Below are 18,323 nucleotides of genomic sequence, written 5' to 3'. Positions count from 1 at the left end.
AAGGCCGAGTATAGTGGGAGGATGACATCCCGAGATTTACTTGAGAAGCATCTATAGATGCAAGCCAAAGTTTTGTTTGCTTTGCCAGCTGCAACATCACATTGGTGGCTCGTGTTCATCTTGTGGTCAGTCATAACCCCCAAGTCTCTTTCAGCCGTGGTACTAACAAGTGTAGCACTGCCAAGCCTATAAGCGTGCTGTGGGGTTCCCCCCCCCTCCGCCCCCCCCCCCCCCACGGTGGAGTACCTTTCATTTTTCTGTATTGAAGGACATCAGGTTTATATCTGCCCACTTACTAAGGTTATCCAAGTCAGCCTGGATCACTAGCCTATCCTCAAGTGTGGACACTATGACACTAAACTTTGGGGCATCGGCAAACTTGGCCAGTGTGCTTCTGACACCGATGTTTATAAAGATATGAGAAAAATATGGCACTTTGTAACGTTTATCTGGACAATAATCAGACATGGTCAAAAGGTGACCTAGGTTTAAGCTTTATGCAAAGTTATACAGCTTTCTTTATGGTAAAAGGTGACCCAGGTTTATGCTTTCTTTCAAGTACTGCACTGCACTGCTCTAATTCAGCACAGACTATAGGTCCAAACCTGCAATGGGACTGAATCCATAACTCTCCAACATTTAGTGAACTCTGTTTGAGATGACAAAATAGATCAGGAATGAACATCAAAACCTGCCTTTAAAGTTTTGTTTTCAATACAGTAAATCACGTAGTTTGTATTAAAAGTGTCCAATTCAATATTTTTATACAAACAAATATTATTCCCTGTAGAGTTTAACCAGTACTTTTTGGTTTAGAAGCCCTTTAAGTATATAATTAATCATAAGTCACCAGTGACATTTGACTAAGGACAGGAGGAAACTGGAGAACAGATAGATGCTATGAATAGCAGCAAAGGGAAAGGATGGGACATTGCAGAGCTGGGTCAAACTGGATTCATGTGTTACTTTATTTAGGTTCATGCCACAGAAAGAAGCCTGTGTAACCCTTAACTCCTTATTTCTATTAAAATACCTTCACTACTTCTTTTGTAGTATGCTTCTGTTCTCATATAACTTAAGTCAGAGGTATCAAACTCATCCTGTAGGGAGGTCCAAATCTGGATCACAGGGCTCCTCTCCTGAACCATGAGGGAGTAGCAGCACCAGCTCCGAACCAGAATATATGGAGATAGCTCCAGCCCCTGCCATGCTGTGGTAGCAGTTCTGGCTCCAGCACAGGGCATGTGATAAAAGCCTATAGCTGGGGCAGTACTACAATAGTGGGGCAGGTGAAGCAGGCAGAGGGCAATTGGCATGGTATCAGCCCTCACTCTCTCTCCAGCTGCCAACTGCCATGTCTACTGGTTCCTGGGGACCCTAAAGTCTCTAGCTGATCATAGGGGTGGTGGTGTTTGCCACAACCCACACTATGCCCCCTAACTTCTAGTGGCCTTCTGGTAGCCCAAGGGACTGGAGAGAACAGGTTTGGTAACCTTAACATAAATAATTAGGAGTGTTTTTCCAATTATATTATGTCTGTGATCTGGAGGAAATTAAATTGACATGCCAGCAATACAAAGTAAGCAGTTTTGTCTTCAATCAGGTGATAAAAGTATTCTAAGTTATTAAAAGAGGTTTCAGCAAGTGTGAGAGAGAGAGATCAACAAGCAACTTCTGGAATCTAAGTTAATACTTCTAAATCCTAACTGCATCATATTTGCCACTAGAACAATGCAAAGATATTAAGGAAGGTTGAGGTTGCCATATATAATCGTTTAGAATCAAAATAAGCCATCTAAATATACTGGCATGCCATAGCTGTCTTTTCTAAAACTAAGATAATGCATAAAACAGATTTTGTTTTTCTAACTGAAGGATTTCAGTTGAATACAATCATACTGTTATGAAAAGTAACAGGAAAGATATTATTTTACATGCAACTAAATTATGTATATATACCACATAGAGTATGTATACACAGTACAAACACATATCCCAAAACAGATATACACAGACCTATTCACCAAAAGTCAAACTGAGATGTTTTCTTTAGGGCTAGATTCTGCAGCATATATAACAATTTGATGGCTCTGGGCTGGCCCACAACAGATCCCAACACTCAGCTGAGTGTCAGGAGCCAGCCTGAGGCAGCCCCAAGGTCCATGACATAGATGTCCCCTACCCCATTGGGCTGGGGGCAGAACCAGTTCTTGGACCCAAGACCCATCTCCCACAGGCAGACAGAGGGTCATGGCAAGGAGATGCAGTGTGCCTGACATCAGGGGGTGTCTCTACGATCTTGGGCTCTCTACACCCCAGACATCTGAAAACCATGTGTGCAGCTGAACTATATTCATGGTTTTATGACATCTCCAGCACCCAGAGACCCAAGTATCAAGGAGCTCTCTTCAATCCCAAGATCCCCATGCACTGAGAATGTCAGAAAACAGTATACGCAGTTTTTAAAGATCCCAGGCGATGGGACATGGGATCAGGGAGACGCTCCCAGATCCTGGGGTCCCTGTGCATAGGGACCTAAAAGTACCAGGTGTACAGTCCCGATAGGCTGCATTCACAGCTTTTACTTATGCCAGCACTTCAGGAGCCTGGGATCAGGACCTGTAAGAACCATATGTTCAGCCCAGCTAGGTGGCACACCTGGTTTTTAATCATACTGGTGCATGGGAATCCTGGGATTTGGTTTCTTCAGGGGTCCCTGTGCCCCAAGACCTGTAAAAACTGTGTGCAGCTCAGCTAGGGTTTTAACAGTTGGCTGACTGTCAGCTGGGGAAAGTGACTGCATTTGGGTCAGTTCCAGATCTCAGTGCAATCCCAGCTGACAATCAGCTGGTTGTCAGGCACACAGTTTTTAAATTGTGAGTGCAGGGGGAACCTGCATTCATTATCCCAGCTCCCTCTGCACCGACAAGTAAGGTGTAACTGGGATCTAACCCCAATCTTAAAACCGTGCATCCTGCCAAGCATGCATGGCATGGCAGGCAGAGCAATTGTTGGGACTGTGGATCAGATCCCATCATGCCTTTAAGTGGACACAATCAGTGCACTACTCAAGTGATGGAACATTACTCAGTGTAAGAAAAAGTTTGCAATATCTGATCCCCATTGAAAACTAGTTTTGCATTCTCATTTGCTGTTTTTCTTATTAGTAAAGCATCCTGTGGGGGTACTTACGCCATGATGCCAGAGAGGTGAAACATTTCAGCCGTTATGTATGACAAGTAACTGTACAGGAAGACAAAGAGTGGCTCAATAACTCGGATTTTATGAGTGAAACGCGTAGTAAATGCTGCTACAAATCCCAGGAGGATTCCAATCAGCACTCCACCAATCCCCACTACAAAGAATTTAGCGATTCCAGCAAATACATCAATGGTCTCAATTGTGCGCATCTGGCAGAAAGACTTGAACAGATTGTACAGCACCTACGGAAAAAAGAAAGTGCATTACATCTCAGAATCCTTCAGCAGTTCTCTCAACAGCAGTCTGCCTACATTTTAATGTGGAACTTTATTTTTTGTCCCTGCTCTGAATTCAGTTTTGAAATCTACTAAATATTTAGTATTTCTCTCTCTAATGTTTGTTATCCATAGACTTCCAGACATTCTACAACAAACTTACAATATCTATTTGAACATAAGATTGCCCTGATTATAAGATGACATCACACTAATTAGATTCCATGTGAAAAATGTATATATTTGTTACAATTTTCCAGGTATAGAACCTAGTAATTGGAGGTTTGCCTTGAATTTGTCCCCCACCCGCTGCTACAACAGGAAAAATAAATCTGAAGGATCAGGTAGCCATTTGCTCTCTACTTCCCGTCAACTTTTTCCCCTGGCAGTCTCTTCCTCCTCCCATTATTGTCTGGCCCTGTTCTCCCTGAGAAAAAAAACCAAAAAACCAAAAAACCCTTGAAATTAACCATGGCTCTAGCAATTTGCATATAGTGCCATAGACTTAGTTCATCCAGAACTGATGTATGTTACCTTTTTTTTTTTTTAAACTGCTGCAAGTTTTAAAGACAGGTATTTAATAAACATAATTTTGAGCAGCACTTTGGCAATCTAATATAAACATATACAGATTTCATTTCAAAGGCCAAATCAGTTCTAGATTCAAAGTAGGCAAGGCCCAATAGTCAAGGTTAAAAATCTGACTGAACAGAGCTCAATCATCAAGTCTGTATGGCTCTACCACTGGGCACGTACCCTCCCTCCCAGACCCATTGGTGTGGGGTTTTAGATATTCCCCCCAAATCCAGGTAGGCATCCTACCTACAAGCCCCAGTCCTGGAGGCCTTGGGGTTCAGATGCTCCCAGTCTTGCTTTATCTTAGCCAAAAGGCTAAGATTGTGGTTTCTCCTCTGCCAGTTAGACTATGCATGATATTAGTCCAAACCCAGAAGGCTCATGATCTACCACACAGTTTGCTGGGCTGGGCAAGTCACAACACTGCATACACAGAATCCTTCTGTCCTGCCCTCTCTCAACCTGGCATATATGATTAATATGGCCCCACCCTCCATGGTGACCTCACAACTCAGCACTGCACAGTAGGTGTGTATATTCCAGATACCCCAACAGAGGATCCATGTACTAATCAGCCCCCACTCATGACTCATGTGTTCTTGTCACAAGTCCTAGGATGCTCCAAAAATTTAAGTGCAGATGGGGCGCAGGGCAACCTAGTACAGCTTCACCTCATGAAGGGTGAGGCCAACACTAATCTTATGTGCCAGGCTAAGACAGGAGCTGATAGAGGGATTCTGGGTATGCAATGATGTGGCTCACCATGACTTGAAAAAGTTGACAGAGACGGGGACTGTGCTTAATGGGAAATACCATGTAACTTAAGCAGATGGACTGCACCAACCTATTTTTATGGTAAATTCCCATCAGTATCTCAGCCTTTTTGACTAAGAGCAAATGCAGCATTTTTGGCACCAAGGAGAGGTTGTCAGGACTGACTCTGCTGTGGCCCTCCCAATTCTGGTATTTCAGTACCTCCAGGACCAGTGCCAGTTTCCTGTGGAGGAAACACCAGCCTGTTTCTTTTTTTAAGGGCCACAGAAAAGGTTCCTATCAGCATCTTGGCCTTTTGGCCAAGACCAAGCATTTCTGGCATGAAGAGGAGGGTGTCAGGGCTAACTTTGGCCCTGGTATTGCAGCATCTCCGGACCCGGTGCCAGTTCCCTGTCGAGGGAACACCCACCCATTTTTTTTTGTTAAGTGTCATAAAAAAGGGTTCCCATCAGCATGTCTGCCCAATGGGGCCCATGTGTTTTAGTCATGCTCAGTGTTGGCTGTATTTAATCAACTTAGTAGTTGGTTCTAACTGCTGAGCATATACTGGTTTTGGCAGCAGTTTAATGATAGACAATGTAATTATAAAGAAATCTTACTACGTGATTATGAGGGGTTTTTTCCCCCATGCCAATGGGGGGAGGGGGGACACCTCATCTTGGAATTGAGTAAATACAGTAAATATGCGCATTTCTCTTTTGATGATAGAGTCACTATTTACTTTTCCAATACAGATGTGCATTAAGATGACAAATGAAATACCTCTTTGGTTGTTAGCTGATACTATGTCGGCTTTTACTCGTGTCACATGTTGGTGCTGGTTGTATGATAATGACTCATTAATTTCTGACAACATTAAATGGAAAACATATATCTTTTTTCCCAAGGTCCCAAACTAATGGTATTTTTATAAAAGTTGAATATTAAAATGTTAAATCTATATTTGTGCTTTTTATGCTTTCCTAATCAGGTCCCCATTCCAGTTTTATACAGGATGAAGAATGGTATATGGTATGGATTACATTTCAGTAACATCCAATATTCCAGCTACTCTAAAAGACACAAGATTCATAGAATGAAATTGTCTACTCTTACAACACAATTTGAAGGCCACCCACACATGCTATAAAATCTAGATAGTTCACAAATTCTGAAAGCTGAACCAATAATGTTCACAATAAGTTGCAACCTCAGCAGCACACCATGTAGTCAATATGGAACTTTTACACAGAAGTTTTTTATTCCTCTCTCTAAATTTTTTATTAAACTGAATAAGGTTTCTACACGAGCAATGCTATTTTTATATGGGTATCTTACCTGTATTTGTATTGCACTAACAATTTAGCTGCTTGGTCTGTGACTAGCTCAGATTTGCCAGGATTGCATGCTGGTTTATATTTACTCAAGGACCATAAGATTTGGCCTATTGTTTGATTAAGGATCCATCTGGCCAAATGAAAGAGAAGAACTGAATAACAGAATTAAAAAATATATAACAACAAGTGAAAAAATGGCTACATTGAGTCTAACAATGTCACAGCCAAGTTTAAAATTTCTTTACAGAAATGCTGAGTCAAGAAGTAGTAACAAATTGCATAAACAATGACCCTTTTGCTAAAATAAAAACCACCAGGATGGCTGTAGATGTCTTCAACTGTGCAATCCCATCTACTATCCGCATAAATAAAGACCCAATGGTTACACCACTTCCTTGCTCCTGTTTCTATATTAGTATATTCTGTGCAGTAGAGTAGACAGAGATGCCACATGCTATTGCTCCAGAGCAAGCAAGAAGAGCAGTTTAGACCCCTGCATGGCTTCTTTACATGTTAAAACCCTACTTCTGCAGCACTTACACAGAACTCAAAATGTGGCTCATTGTTTTTATCAGTGCAGGAGATGTCTTTAAATTAAAGTTAAAGGCGCCTTTTATATTTTCAAAGCCTATAAAAAAATTATATTGGGCACATAATTGAGACATGGTGCCCTGAGGGCCACTGATATAAACCCATAGAGAAACATATGTTTTTGACCTACTCAACTCATTATGAACATGAAGCAATCCCCTACCAATATGTACATTTTCCAATAACACAACCCCCTAGCATTACAGAAAAACCTGCACCCTACAAATTGTTAGAATGGATTCAGTTTCTTCTGACACAGTCCCAGTACAGAATTCTCAACAAGTCTTTGCCTTATTATCATAAATGCTTTGCATTAACAACACAATGTTCTCCTCTGTAACAGCGATCAAATTGCACGTTGCCATGCTATAAACAATGCCTAGGGCTGCACTGGCCCCGATCTTAATCTTATATAAAACTTCATTTACACCAGAGGCAGATCCAGAAGGGGTGTAGTGACACAGACACAACCCACCTTTTGGTTCTGATACACATAAGCTCTTACCACAGGGTGCATCTAGATCCCTGCCTTCACGTAGTGAGGTGTTGCAGCTTCCACTCATCCCCTCCTTTCCCCAGCTGCTGAATTCAGCAGGAATGGGGAGAGGGAAAGGGAGAACAGCAGCATCATTCGCCCCCTGGACTCTGGAGCCATGCAAAAGCAGGGGTGACCAGACCCTGCCCTGGTCAGCTGGTGAGCTCAGAGCACCCTGCTCATGCAGCGCTCTGGTAGGAGCTTCTGCTGACCAGGCACTGCTCTCAGAGCTCACTGTACATGCATGGCACAGCCAAAATGGAGTAGTCACATGGCTTAAGTCAGTGGTTATCAACTTGTGCTCTACAGACCCCCGGGGGTCTGTAAACTATGCCTATGGGGCCTACAAAAGATGACTATGATCAATCACAAGTATGTGACTACCCACACTTACAATTTAAAGGGTGGTCAGACACCTCCATTCAAAATGTCCAAATGGGGTCTGCAAATGAAAAGGGTTGAAAACCACTGGCTTAAATTCTTCTTCTGGAATTTACTGGGAAGCACCTTAGTTGCACAGTGATGAAAGCAGAGCATTCTTGTCAAGACCAAAGCTGTAGTGTCTGGGCTGGTGGGAAGGCAAGCAATATTCTATCTTTTAAAAGAAGCTGGTTACCTTGTTTTATTTGGTGGGGGTGGGAAATGCATGGCTGAATTTCATGAATACGTTCGTTAAGGACAGTGAGGCAGCGGCAAGTAGAGTGAGCAGCAATGAACTAATTCGCATTTTATGCCATTTATTAAAAGATATGATGGATTGTTCCTTGCTTCTGAACAACCATTGTTGTTAGTGGAGTTCATTTAGATGGTAAGAGACTACATCAGCCAACATATTTTCAGCCACTATTCTATAGAGCTCCTCACTCACTTTTTAGATTCTTGACATTCCACCTCCCTATCAAATGCCAGCAGTCAACAGTCATTTTTGGTCCCATCTGGGAGCAAAACTACAGGGGCTGGATGAGCTTGACTACCCTTCACAACTCCCTTTGCTGGTAATTTGGTTAAGGAATGGTATCCTGGAAGACAGCAAAAATATGTTTTACTTTATGGTGGAGACTGTGGGAGGCAAGAGGCTTGAAAGTATATTGGCTCAACCAAACAGTGAGAGATCATACTGCTAAATGCCCACAATACTTCTCTGTTCTACCAAAGTCTGCTAGTACAACACAAAATTCAATCACCTGCATTATTTTTCAAGTAAAAAAAAAAAATGAAACAATTTTTGATAGGCAGAATTACAACACCAGCCATGACTGGACTGATGTTAAATTGTGGTAGTTATTAGGTTTTCTGTTAATCAGCTAGGAATCTTCTAAAAGTACCTATGAAATGGAACTAAACTGAATATCAACTTCCATTACCTGACCAAACAGCCATAAAGGTGAATGCATGATCAGCACATCTGCTGAAATGAGTCCAACAGAATCCAGGTAGTGTGCCCCAAACAGGACAAAATATCAGTGATTTACTCATCTCTTTAAAAGCAAAACAGCAATAACAAAATCTGCATGGAAGACATGCATTATGGAAACAGAACTGTCAGTCCACTGTAGATACAACATGCTGGTTGGGAGTAAGCATCACCACTTGGATCAAAGAACAAATACTAGACATACAGTGAGAAGGCTTCTTATCAGTTTTTGTTGTTCATCCTTCAAATTCAAAGATGACCATGATATCTGGCTGGTTTGGTTTCAGTGAACGCGCGAATGGTTGATCAGGCCAATTGGTGCTTTGAATTGACTGGCACACCGAGCAAGAGATGCCACTTTGGGTTGTTTGATCAACAGCGGATGTGCTGCTGTCGCGAGATTTACGTGTTTGCGCTTCTGCTCGGCCTCAGCATTTCTGAGACAGAGATGGTAGCTCCAATATGGATGAGGCTTTGCCAGGTGGCATAATCATGAGCAAGATCTTCCCAAGACTTTGGGACAATGTTGAAATGTATCAAGGATGACTGAAGGGAGTCCTTGAAGCATTTCTTCTGGCCACCCTGAGAGCACTTTCCCTCCTTTAGCTCACTATAAAAGATCTTTGGCAGTTGCTCATTTGACAGCCTGGTGACATGGCCTGCCCATCTCATCTGTGATTTCATCAACAGTGTGAGGATGCTTGCAATGCCTGCCTGTGTAAGAACCTCAGTGTCTGGGACCTTATTAGCATAAAGACCTCAACAACAATTTAAAATTCAAATAATCATTTCACATTTGTTTTTGCAGTACCATGCTGCAATATAGACTACTACCAGGGGGGAAAGAGATAGATCAGGCATAAGCTAACCGGAAAAAGAAGGTTCTGAGACAAGTTTTAAAAAATAGACGCGATTCAGTAGCTTGACTGGGAGCAGAATCAGGTAAATTGTCAGGTGTTAAGTGGAAAACCAATTGGAGAATCATAGGAAGGAAAGGAAAATGTGGCCGATACTGAAGGACAATATTGAGCAGCATGAAGTCAGGGAGGTAGATTAAAGAATGTCCTTGAAAGTCTAAAAACTTTGAGGACAATTCTGCATTAAGAGATGAACAAAACAAAAAAAACCCCCAAACAAACATACAAAAAAAATCAATGATGAAGGAAAGCTTTATAGTCCTTTCTTGAAATTCTGTGGCCCTTAAAATATAAAGAACTGGAATTACCGATCACAAGATAGGTTATTACAGGAACCATGACAGAAGGCAATTAATTCATGGGTAAGAATTTTACATTAGGCAACAATGTCTGATGATATTTCAGATATGATGAAAACAGGTTTGCACAAAGATAGTGGATGGCTCAGGAAAATGCTAAACCATCTTTGCCTGGTTTCATCGTTAGGTGAACATCCGAATCCAGGCTCAGCTAGTTAGTGATCAAAAGTACTATCTGATGGCTGGTTGGCAGCCTATGGTAAATAACTTGGTGACCTTAGTGCATATGTTATTGGACAGGGGCCCACATCAAATACACATTAATAAGAACCCAAGTTTGTGGTCTTTATTTGATTTGTACACTTTCTGAGGTATGCCATGGAATCCATGCTGGGTACAACACACATTTCTGCATCAGAGGAAATCTTATAAATTATGCTTAGGAGTCCAAAGATACTCTAAAGACTGAAGATTTTGGATAGTGAAATTATTGGAATAATGTGCCATCATTACTCATTATCTAGCAATTCTTGCCTCAAAAGAGAATCCAGTAAATACAATGCAACTCCCTAGTTTTGGTTTTCAGTAAACTGTGACAACCAGCCAGAAAAAAAAATATGGCACAATAGTATTCAGTCAAGTACTCGATAAAATGAAGGTTTGTAAAAGTAACTTACCACTGTTACAGCATCGTTCAACAGAGACTCTCCAAACACTAGGATGTAAAGCTGTTCATTGACATGAATATTTTCAAAAACAGCCAGCACTGCCACAGGATCCACAGCTGAAATTAAGCTGCCAAAAAGCAAACACTGCAGCAATGTGATATCAGTCAAGCCAAATACTTGAATCTGGCAAATTCCAAAGAGGGAAACCCCAATCCCGATAGCATTCCAGAGTGTGCCCACTACAGCATACAAGATTATAGTGCCAAAGTTCTCAAAGAAAAGACGAGTTGGCATAAAATATCCTGCGTCGAGTACAATTGGAGGAAGGAGATACAAAAAGAAAACATCACTCTTCATTGCAGGTGGGGACTTTTCCTCTGCTCCAAAAATAATTCCACCCAGTAGTAGTCCAACCAGAATAAGCAGGCAACTTTCAGGTACTACCGAGGGTAACTTGTGATAGAGATGAAAGCCTTCAAGGGGAAGTCAAACAAAAGAAAATGAAAAAAAGTATTTCTGTGGAATCTAAAAACTATCTTCATTTCTGTTATCTTAGTCTTTACATCAAAAAAACAAGAATCACAAAGTAACTTTGGGTGTCTTTACATGTGCTCCAGTATATCTATATTTATTATTAATTTCAATATACCCCCATATTTTTAATCAGATACTATTTTTCTTCATTTTTTATGATGAATAAAAAATAGTACATCATAATGCAATAGATGTAGACAAAAACATTTTCAAAAACCTTTTCAACAATTCTTCATGGTTTTTTCATGGTTTTTTTAATTAATTAAACTGTCGTGCAAATTGAAATATTTGACAATGGCAATAATTTAAAACAACTGTTTAAAAAAAGGCCTGATTTTCAAAAGGAATATTGTTTAAGGAAGTTTGAGAAGCTCCAACAGAAAAGAGTTTTTGAAACAATAAGAATGACAGTCAGGCCGTGGTATTCTTCTCCACCAAAGCTATTACACAGCAAAAACATTCCCTTGGGTCCTCAAAGCTTGCTGGCTTTCATCCAAGCCACTAAGGCAAAGGGAAAGGCTTTGGGTCAGATTGCTTATGAGATTAGGGAGAGTAAGAACTCCCAGCATACCTCCAACTCCATGGCACACAAGATATATCCTGGATAGAAGAATGCAGTGCGAGTGTCATATCTAAGGGCCCAAAAGGAGGTTATATACAGTTTAGAGTCCATCATTATTTTAGCAGCGCAACACCGTAAAACCACCACGCAGGATAAATAATAAGACCAGAGAACAGCCACTCGTAACAACCCTCTGATGTCTAAAAACTGTTTTCAGTTCACATTTAAATGAAAAAATTTTGTAATGGTTTTGACTGTATTTCCCCAAAGTGTCTAATTCTTGTTTAAAAGTTTCAGATGCCCAATTCTGTACATTCTCTCTCTCTCTGTTAACCTGCCCTGAAGAAGCCAACCAAGACTTCAAAAACTTTGTAGATACAAACTTTACTGAGATCAATGTGATTCTGTGAAATAACTCAAAACAAACCGTCTTACTGAAGTTGAAAATGCCTTTATTTAAAGATGTTCCAGCCAACTCTAGTAAAAATATTTACAGTAGCTTAATAAGCTTGGCCTCTAGGTTAATGAAAGATTGTTCATGCACAATGAGAGGTATTATTTAAATTTGTTCATATCTTATGAGCTTGAGCTATTATTGCAAGTTACTTAGTCTATAAAAGGACTAAGGTGTGGTAATGCTGTGTTGCCACACCTAACTTTGAGATGCCCAGTTCTGAAGTACAATTCACAATGCTAGGTTAGGCACCTAAATTCCCTATGCAATGAACAAGGAAATCTAGCCACTGCAGAATAGAATTTACAGCAGCAAGCAAGCTAAGCAAAGAATCACTTATAAGAAGTGGGCATATCTGAAACCCTGCCTCAGTTTGCAGATTTAAGCACCTAACTCAAGAGATACTGGGATTCAGACCTAAACTTCTTTCTGCCTACACTTAAAGGTCTAAATTGTTCCTGGGGAAAAAAAAAAAGGAACATCATACTGGGTGCATCTACACATGCACTTTACTGCAGTTGACTAATTACAGAGTCAACTGCAGTTGACTACTATATGAATAGAAGCATCTCTCGAAAATACAGAGAAGCAATTCTCCTATTCTATTCAACACTGGTGAGGCCTAACCTGGAATACTGTGCCCAGTTTTGGCCATCACACTTCAAGAAAAATGTCAAGAAATTAGAAAGAGTCCAGTAGAGAGCAACAAAAATGATCAGAGGCCAGGGAAGTGAGACGTATGAGGAAAGGTTGAAAGAAGTAGGGTTAATTTGGTCTGGAGAAAAGAAAACTCATTAGATAATTAATACATCTTCAAATTACTGAAGGGTAGCTATATGAAAGATGGAGATAAACTATTTTTTGCAGCCATGAGGAACAGGACAAGCAATGCTCTTTAATGGCAGCAGGAGAAATTTAAGTTGGATATTAGGAAGAACTTTCTCACTGAGAGTGGTTAAGCAAGCTACTGAAATAGATGGTGGGATCTCCATCCTTGAAAGCTTTAAAGGGTAGGTTAGACAAACACTTGACTTGGTTTAGTCAGGGATGGTCCTGCTTCGAGCAGGGTCATAGAGGAGTAGACTAGGTGACCTCCTGAGGTCCCTTCCAACCCTATTATTGTATGATTCCTGGGCAAGTGCTTTAACCACCTAGTTATGCTATACAACCTAAGTACCGCTGTAGCTTCCGTCTCCTCCAGCCATGTTTTCATAGAGTGCCTGAACCAATCATATGTACCCAAAGGGACAACTTAGGTACTTAAGTGCCAGAAGAAGGGAGTTTGGGGGCTATGAATCACATAGACACCTTTTTGGTGCTCTCCTGAAGTGATTACGGCCACAATAATTTGCACCTGCTGAGAATGTGGTCAACTGATTTCAAGAAAACAATCCATACGCCATATGATAAGCACATACAGTGGTGTTTGCAAAAACAGGACTGTATGGCTTCTACTCAAAATTTGGCTTTATATATTTCAATTTCAAAAGTGGAATGATAAGGTTTTACAAGTGATGATTACATACTGAGTTAAATTAGTTATTTAAATAAATGTGTTCATAATTTTCATTGATGTGTGATGCAAAAAATCAGGCACTTCAAGTCAAAACCTAGTAATTGCGTATTTTCTCTTCTATTTCTAAAGTTTTGTTCCAAGGCTAAGATCATCATCATCAAGAACTACACATAAACATAAGCAGCTAAATATATGCCTTGGCTTACAGAACATCTTACTGCTTTTACGCAGCATGTCAATAACCTGTGTTTTCCAAATCATTACATTGCCAGATTCATAGTTTTATTTTAGCAAGTCATAAAAATTTAATTTAAAAATAAAAATACAACTTCCTGGTATACAGAATAGAGTGACACTATCCAATACAAATTTTTCCCACACGAAAGAATGTCATTTCTAACTCACTCAAGGCTGTATTTCTATGGACTATTCCCAGGATGTAGGTAAGCACTGGAAAAATACTGTAGTCAAACATTTTCATTTGTTTTCCATCAGTCCCTTGCCACAATTTTTTCTTGGGTGCATTTTTTTAATAAAGAAGTTAGACTGTCTGCCAGGTATAGTTATTTTAAGCCAGGGGTACCCAACCTGTAGCATGTGTACCACAAGTGGTATGGGCAGCCTCCATGTGGCATACAGCAGATTGGGGAGGGGACTGGCAGCACAGTGGTAGATAGGCCAGGGAGCAGAAAGCAGAGCATCAGATCAGGCAGGGAGCACAGGGCAGGGAGCAGAAACCCAAGCAGCCGATCAGTTAAGGGGAAGGAATCAGAGTGGCACTCAGGCAGGGTATGACGTTTGTCCCCAAAACAGGTTTGTCCCCCACTGTTTTAAGTCATGGAACTGAGCATGTAAAATTCATACAGCAGTACATATAAATGTGAATGCAGGGAAACAAAGCTGAAGGGATGCATGCCATTTGTACGTTAACACACATGGATGAATGAAATTCTTGTTTTTTCAGTGCTGTTCTTCTTATTTTGTAATCAAATAATTTAAAGTGTATATCTCCTTTAACTATTCTTGGCACAATTTCTAATGATAGAGAAATCTTTCCATTCTTACTACTTTGCTTGAAGTAACCCAAATTCTCTGCTAGCCAACAGGCATGCAAAAACATCAAATTACCCGCCAATAAGCAATAAAAGACAATCCCTCCAGTGCTTGTTTTTCAGGGACTCTTCGAAGAGTTATCCTTTATCCAAGCAGCTTTCACTGTACCCATCAGAGTGAAAATCCACTCTGCAATGGCTTGTTTCTCACTGAATAAAGCAACAGAGTGCAAAATGAGACCAGGACAGAACAAAAGCAAATCACCCTGGGGTTCATATCCAACTGGGTATTGGCCAAATGAGCCATCAGAGGCACAATATGCAGCAATATAGATTTTTTCCCCACCCTTTATGAGAAGACAATTGCTTAGGAGCTTCAGTGTCTCTTTCTGCTCGGCAGGCAGAGCCAAACACAAAGCAGAACTCCTGAATGAGGGGCCACTTGATAGATTCTCCTTCACAACAGACTGGGGGTGAGAGGAGACAGGGCAGCTGTACTGCCAGGTTTTAACAGTGGAAGAGAAAGGTAGAGAGGGAATTAGCCCATTTAGTCTGAAGTCAGTCAGAAGGCAGTGTAGAGATGCACTAAGTACATAATATGGAAAGGTGGATAGATAATTTAATTAGGGGCTTGCTTTCAGGAAAGTTTGTGCTATCTATATCTCTGCTATTGCATTCTAACAGCTACACTCTGCTCTAGGCTGTCCATTCACAGAGAGTGAAGAGAAGACATGCACCTTTATAGATTAACTAATATAGGTAGGTAGGGAAATAGATAATTTAGTTCATGGCTTGCTTTCAGGAAAACTGGTCCCATCCTTCCATCCAACTGCATTCTAAATCACTGCACCCTACTCTAGGCTGCCCTTTTACTGCAAGTGAAGTGAAGATGCACATGTTTATTAAACTAAATAATATAGATGGGTAGGTAAGCAAAGCAAGAAAAGCAAGTGCTATATATCTAAGATTAGAGAGAGAGAGAGAGAGAGAGAGAGAGAGAGAGAGAGCTTTCTTTCCTGAAAGTAAGTCACTAAATTATCTAGCTATTTATCTACCGACTATCTAAGTATCTGCATTATTTAGTTAGTCTATAAAGATTCAGCTCTTCATGTTACTTTCTGTGAAAGGACTGCCTAGAGTGCAGCAATTAGAATGCAACAAGGCCGATACATATACATATACAGACAGACGTATATACTGTAGTTAGATACAGCTATTATAACTAGTTAGATATAGCTATGTTATACTTTGATACAGCTATACATACGTAGTTATTGAGTTACAAAGAAGTAGCACAAACTTTCCTGGAAGCAAGCCACCAACTAAATTACCTACCTACCTATATTATTTAGTTACTCTATAAAGGTCCATCTCTTCACGTCACTACATGTGAAAGGACTGCCTGAAATAGAGTGCGACAATTAGAATTTAATAGGACAGACCTATAGATGTCTAGTTAGTGAATTACGTGTAGATGTACAGTTACAGTGAGCTACAGCCATGAATTTCTAGCTGTCTAGTTACAGTGCATTACATATAGATGGACAATTATAGCTAGCTATAGCCATGCATTTCTAGCTGTCTAGTTATAATTAGATGGTTAGTGACATATGGATACCCAGTCACAGCTAGATCCAGCCATACATTGACAGCTGTGCAGTTCTAGTTAGAGATGGCACAAGACTTCCTGAAAGCAAGCCTCTAAGCCAATGCCCCCCCGCTCCGTCACTGCTCAGCTGGCCCGTCCGGCAGCCCCTCCAGGCCCGCGCGAGCCGAGGCGCTGCAGGGGCGGGCGGCACTCACCGATCTTGGCCAGCGAGGCCAGCAGGATCCAGAGGGTGATCTCGAAGGGCACCTGCACGTGCGGGTAGTCCAGCGTGAAGACGTGCAGCCGGGTGTCCTCGGCCGGCGTCTGCAGGGGGCCGGCGCCCGTGGCCGGGAGCGCGGCAGGGGCCGAGGAGGCGGCGGCGGGGGCGACGCGGAGCTCCGCGGCCCGGGCCAGCAGCGGCGGCAGCAGCAGCAGCGGGAGCAGGCGGTGGTGGCAGCTGCCCATGGTGCTCCCTGCCCCGGCGCCGGCTCCTCTCCCCGGGCGGCGCCGGCACCTGCTCCTGCTGCTGCTGCCGCCGCTCCTCCTCCTCCTCCTGCTGCTGCTGCGGCCGCCTCCGCACCTGGGCCCCACCCCGAGCCGGCAGCGGGGCGGCATGGCCCGGCGCACGGCCGCCTCCCGCCCGGGCAGGCAGGCAGCGGGGGGCAAGAGACGAGAGGGTTTAAAGCAAAACACCTGCGGCCTGGCACGGCCCGGATCAGCCTGGCACACTCGTGCTTCCCCCATGGCAGGATCAGGCTTTGAGAAGGGGTGCACATAGCACATGTCCTCGGGAGGGCATTTAGTCCAGTGGCTCTCAACCCTCTGTGCACCAGGACCCATTTGTAACCATCAATGGCGGCTCCTCACCCACTGCCTCCAGGCGCCAGCCCCACAGCGTGTGGGGCAGCAGGCTGGGACTCTGCCAGCCCACAAGGGAAAAGCCACTGTTTCCCACATTTTTCTCTTTTAAAGGAGAATCCATTTTTAGAGTTTGTTTGAGATCTTCATATATCCTCACAACCCACTTTTGGGTCACGACCCATGGGTTCAGAAACACTGGTCTAGTCCAACCTCCTGCTCAAAGGAGGATCATCCTCAAATATATCATCCCGCTCGAGGCTTTGTCTAGCCAGGTCTTAAATATCTCCAGGCATGGAGAGTCCACAACCTCTCCGGGTACCTGTTCCAGTGATTTACAACCATTGGCAATGCATAAGAGGTGCACACAGGGGCATGTACACCCCCTGAGATGGGTGATGTACCCCCTGCAAAAAGCACCACCGACGCTGCTGGTGGCACCTGTGGTAAGTCACTGCTCACCACTCCCCTCCTCCCCCCCCAACTTGCTACCAACACCGCTGGCTGCATCTGCGGGTGATTGTAAACCGCTGCTCACCACCCACCGTCCCCCTCACCACCGCCACCATCACCACCAGCTGTGGGTGGTCACTGTGCCTCCCCCAGCCTCTGGGGGCATGCACCGTTCATGTTTACAACCCTCATCCTGAGGACATTTTTCCTCATATATAACCCAAACTTCCCTTGCTTCAACTTGAGACCATTGCCCCTTGTCCTGTCATCTGCCACCACCAGGAACAGCCTAGCTCCATCCTTTTTGTAACCACCCTTCAGGCAGTTGAAGGTTGCTATTAAATCCTCACTCTTCTCCAGACTAAGTAAGCCCAGTTCTCACAACCTGTCCTCATAAGGCCCATAGCTTATGAGGGGAAGACAACAGCAACAGCAGCACCTAGTTTTCTCCAGGTGCAAAGAAACTAGGTTTACTCACAGCCCAGGGTTGTGCTACTGGGTTTAAGATAGAAGCAAAAACAAATATCACTGCACTGAAATGAGTTAAAAACAAGTGATGGGGCTGTGAAGTAAGAGCTTCCTGACTAGGAGCAATGACCAGGCAACAGAGTTGCAAAAGAAAGGCCAGCTTGAGTGGAGGAGCATTGAAGCCACTGAAAGGGATAGAGGGTGGTTAACACCAGTGGCCTGCAGAGTTTAGAAGGGATCAGGTAGATGATAATGGGCCACAAAGTCAGTCA

General features: G+C 42.5%; 1 protein-coding gene across 2 annotated transcripts in view; it reads right to left on the bottom strand.

Annotated features, from left to right (window-relative positions):
• The window catches only part of SLC9A2 (solute carrier family 9 member A2), a 41,818-nt gene extending 25,026 nt beyond the window's left edge, over positions 1-16,792 (bottom strand). Inside the window, exons 1-3 of one of the 2 annotated variants that reach the window (XM_019485033.2) lie at positions 16,488-16,792; positions 10,576-11,039; positions 3,193-3,443 (exon numbers count right to left, since the gene is read on the bottom strand). In XM_019485033.2, coding sequence (XP_019340578.1) covers positions 3,193-3,443; positions 10,576-11,039; positions 16,488-16,737 — 965 coding nt within the window. In that variant the 5' untranslated portion in view covers positions 16,738-16,792. Of the gene's footprint in view, positions 1-3,192; positions 3,444-10,575; positions 11,040-11,671; positions 11,743-16,487 lie in introns of those variants that run through there. The other variant, XM_019485034.2, reaches the window with a different exon arrangement.
• Between the last annotated feature and the right edge of the window lie 1,531 nt (positions 16,793-18,323).

Source organism: Alligator mississippiensis, chromosome 1 (assembly GCF_030867095.1).
Source record: "Alligator mississippiensis isolate rAllMis1 chromosome 1, rAllMis1, whole genome shotgun sequence".
NCBI lineage: Eukaryota > Metazoa > Chordata > Crocodylia > Alligatoridae > Alligator > Alligator mississippiensis.
This window is presented reverse-complemented; position numbering and strand designations above follow the sequence as displayed.